Genomic DNA, 4,008 nt, shown 5'->3' with positions numbered 1-4,008 from the left:
AAAAGTTTGTAGCGAATCCCACCAAAGAAGCTAGTGGGGAGAGTGATTCCCACATGTGAAACTATTCTAAGGCCCACCATAATGTTTATTTGAAATCCAACCCATTCAAAAGCTAAAAGAGACATGGAATAAGGAAAAACACAAATATCAATTTGATCTAAAACTTTTGTACCATTTAAAAGTTTATAACGATAGACGTCGTTGTCCGTACCTTTTTCTACAGTGAGTCTATTGAAGCTTTGGATTTAATACATTTTGTAAATATTGCCTGAAAATGATCTCTCCAAATGTATAGGAGGTGTGGATATAAATCATGGACGTTACTTCAATGTCGAGTCTCGCTACTCAGCCGGTCAGTGGCTAATCCGCGCCCTCGCCTGGGGGACGCGGATTTGATACTGAGAGGTTGAGGAGCGAGTGGCGGCTGAAGTGACGTCACTAAGTTCTGTGCCCCACTGTAATGTATGTGTTGTATCCACACCGTCCACACGCGGGAGCATTACCGTGTGGGCGGGGTTACCGGAAATTCGTCACCGAAAAAATCTCGGCAGGTAAGCTGTCCGCCTGTCGCTTACATGAGAAACGTGGCTCTGGCTTATCCTCTCGCGCGTCCTCGCAGCCCGTTTAAACTAACTCGCGTCCTTCTGCATGTCCTCCTCCTCCTCCGTTTTCCGTACTCCACAGCACCATAACGCCTCTCCCGCGTCCGCACCACACCACAGCTCCACGTTGATGCCTCTCGTAGCAACAGCACCAACACCTCCCAGCAATGCAAGAGTCTACCCTTCCCCTCGCCTCCGCGTCATACACACCACCGCATGTTCTCGCATCCGGACTGTCCGTTGCGTTCCTGTCCGCAGGGGCAGACAGAGACAAACACCCACAGCAATTGTAGCTGCTGTTGTCCGTACGGAATCAAGTAACGATGAGGATGAGATCGGGTGTTCGACATTTTCGTCAACGTTACCAATGGTGCCGGACATGGTCGCGGATTTCGGAAATATCCTGTTATCGGATGTGGTGGTGAGGCGGAGAAGGAGAGTTTACTGGGGCAGGAAATGGAGTTATTCGGACATGGCGACTGCCTCCGTCGTGCTTTCCATGCACGTCCTGTGCTTGTTTGCTCCGTTCACCGTCAATTGGCCAGCATTTTGGACGGCTGTGATGCTCTATTTCGTGACGGGCCTTTTTGGTATCACCCTTTCTTTCCACAGGAATCTTTCCCACAGAAGCTTCAAGCTTCCCAAATGGCTCGAGTACTCTTTCGCCTATTGCGGTGTTCAAGCACTTCAGGTAAAAGACACCTTCTCCATTTCCCGTATTTGTATAGAAATGAGATGGGCCGTTCATCATTCGGGTCCCACTTTGGATGCCCGCCACCCAAAACACGGGCAGTTAGTGAAGAATGACCAATGGTCTGTATTCAATGTGTTTGTGGCCCGTGTGACCAGGCCATCCCGATTATGAGATTAGTGTCCTTATGATGATTGATGAATTGTCTGCGTCTCTCATACACTGCACACATGCCATGTTGGTCTGTTTCACACGATGGTAGCCCTTTGTTTGGCTTGCGTTTGAATGCTTTGTTATTTGGAAGAATTCAGGGAAGCAGCTCTGTTATTTTCTTCTCCAAAACAGGGGAATCCGATGGATTGGGTGAGCACACATCGGTTTCACCACCAGTATTGTGATTCAGAGAGAGATCCGCACAGCCCCATTGAAGGATTTTGGTTTAGTCACATGAGCTGGCTCTTCGACGACAATTCCATCATCCAAAGAGTACGTGGATCTGTATTATGTTCGTATTTTGATTGCTTGGCTTCTTTCACTGTCTTGGTGTTGATTTAGAGTGAGTCTTTTTTCTCAGTGCGGAGAACCGAGCAATGTGGGTGATATGGAGAAGCAGCCCTTTTACAGGTTTATGCGTAAGACCTATGTCGCTCACCCCATTGCACTTGCGGCTGTGTTGTATGCTATCGGAGGATTTCCTTTCATTGTCTGGGGCATGGTAAGATATCACTGTTAGCAGGATGGTTATTTTGTTTAACAAATGATATTGTCAATAGAAAAAGTATTTGCTTGCCTTGATTTAAGGCGTGTTTGGATACACAAATGAAATGAAGGTGATAAATAAATAGAGAGGTTATGATCAAACTGGGGGCGGGAACCGCTTATTGCAATCACATGTGTTTCAAGTTGGACTTGAAAGGACTGTAATGGCGCTTTTGGGGGATAACCCTTGTAGTGGATGAAGCGGGGCTGCCTTCCTATTGAAATGAGTTACTGCAATTCATTTCAGTTGAGTATCCAAACACGCCTTTTGTTGTTTGGATGCACACAACAATTGAATTGTGAATGTTCTGTTATATCGAGAGGAAGTGACAAAATCAAAGATGTTTCTCAGCATGCATAATTGGGAAGTAGCCCTCAAACTGCTTTTTCATTTCATTCACTTGCAATTTGGAGCCCGAATCTTCAATAGGAATGCTGAGGAAGGTAACTTGAACTAGTAATCACGGTTCTGTTTGATGGTGTATCTGAATGCACCTATAGGTTGTGTTTGGATGCACAAGTGAAATGAATTCCCAACATTCAGTTAATAAAGAGGAAATGACACAAAATAGCAATCTTCCCAATATTCATAATCGGGGAAGCAATCCTTAAATTTCAATTTTGTTTCTTTAGAGTCCAATTCAAAGTAACGTGGCTGCAGTTTGGAATCCAGACCTTTGGGCCTGTGTGGTTGCCACTAATTACAAATGAGTTCATCTTATTTTAGTTAATAATAATTACCGTTAACTAAAATGAGATGTACTCATTTTTAAGCGGCAACCAAACAACGGGTTTTATCAGACTATTGATTGTGATTCAATACCATGGGTCGTTCAAATGAGATAGAGATTGATTGATAGTATTGCACGAAAACTACCAAGATTTTTTTATTGGGGGACTTATCATCGATGCAGGCTGTACGAATTGTATGGGTCTACCACATAACATGGCTGGTGAATTCGGCTTGTCATGTATGGGGGCAACAATCGTGGAACACTGGAGACTTATCTAGAAACAATTGGTATTATACTGGCAATACAATATACTCTTCCCAGTCTAATTCCCCATGGCATTCGATGTATCGATTGTGGATTATTTTGCTTGTGCAGGTGGGTAGCCTTGCTTGCATTTGGAGAGGGGTGGCACAACAACCACCATGCTTTCGAGTACTCAGCCCGGCATGGGCTAGAGTGGTGGCAGCTTGATATGACTTGGAACATGGTTCGGCTACTTCAGGCGGTTGGATTGGCAACGGATGTGAAGGTGCCCACACAGGCTCAAAAGCAAAGGATGTTGCTCAACACTGGAACATGAATCACGTGGGGAGGACAACAACTTCATGTGTCATGTCACGACATCTTTCAGTAGGTCTTCTACTTTTCAATCTTTTGCAATGGTTCTCTTTGTTTGAAACTCTTCCAAATCATCATTTGGATACGGTTTGATCTACATGGTTGGCAATCCACTAAATTACCAGTGAAATTATGAGAGAAATAGCTAGCTTAAAAGGGCTATTTAGTTTGTTAACTTGGTTTTGTCTGTGGACATCTCCCAACTCTTGCTCGAATGCAATCAAATGGGACATTGAACTGTATGCATCTCAAAATGGCAAAAAGCTTTCAACTTCTTATTCCTTATCTATACTCCTAGTGACCCAACCTTAAGGGGCACAATAGATGGAAATAAACCATTATTTTTTTCGGGGCTAGGCTCCATTTTTTTTTTTTTTTTGGGGCTCCATTTAAAAATGTTGGTGACTCTTCAAGCGTTACCTGTGCATAATTGAACAGCAGTCCAGACTGAACGACTAAATCGCATACCCAATTATGGGTGTATAAAAACCAAAAAATTGCATTGAGACGATAACATTGACCATCTGATTTTCCCTCCGAATTTAGACTAATTACCATTTTACTTTTAACCATCCATTTGATATCCATTAATTGGATGGTCAGA

General features: G+C 43.7%; 1 protein-coding gene across 1 annotated transcript; it reads left to right on the top strand.

Moving 5' to 3' along the window:
* The first annotated feature begins 637 nt into the window (after positions 1 to 637).
* Positions 638 to 3,689, top strand: LOC131256631 (palmitoyl-monogalactosyldiacylglycerol delta-7 desaturase, chloroplastic-like). The gene is made up of 5 exons (XM_058257572.1): positions 638 to 1,293; positions 1,639 to 1,779; positions 1,868 to 2,008; positions 2,967 to 3,073; positions 3,162 to 3,689. Exons 1-5 carry the CDS (start codon positions 649 to 651, stop codon positions 3,364 to 3,366), a joined length of 1,239 nt encoding a protein of 412 aa, XP_058113555.1. The 5' UTR covers positions 638 to 648; the 3' UTR covers positions 3,367 to 3,689.
* The last annotated feature ends 319 nt before the right edge of the window (positions 3,690 to 4,008 follow it).

The sequence above is a fragment of the Magnolia sinica genome, chromosome 1, assembly GCF_029962835.1.
Source record: "Magnolia sinica isolate HGM2019 chromosome 1, MsV1, whole genome shotgun sequence".
NCBI lineage: Eukaryota > Viridiplantae > Streptophyta > Magnoliopsida > Magnoliales > Magnoliaceae > Magnolia > Magnolia sinica.
This window is presented reverse-complemented; position numbering and strand designations above follow the sequence as displayed.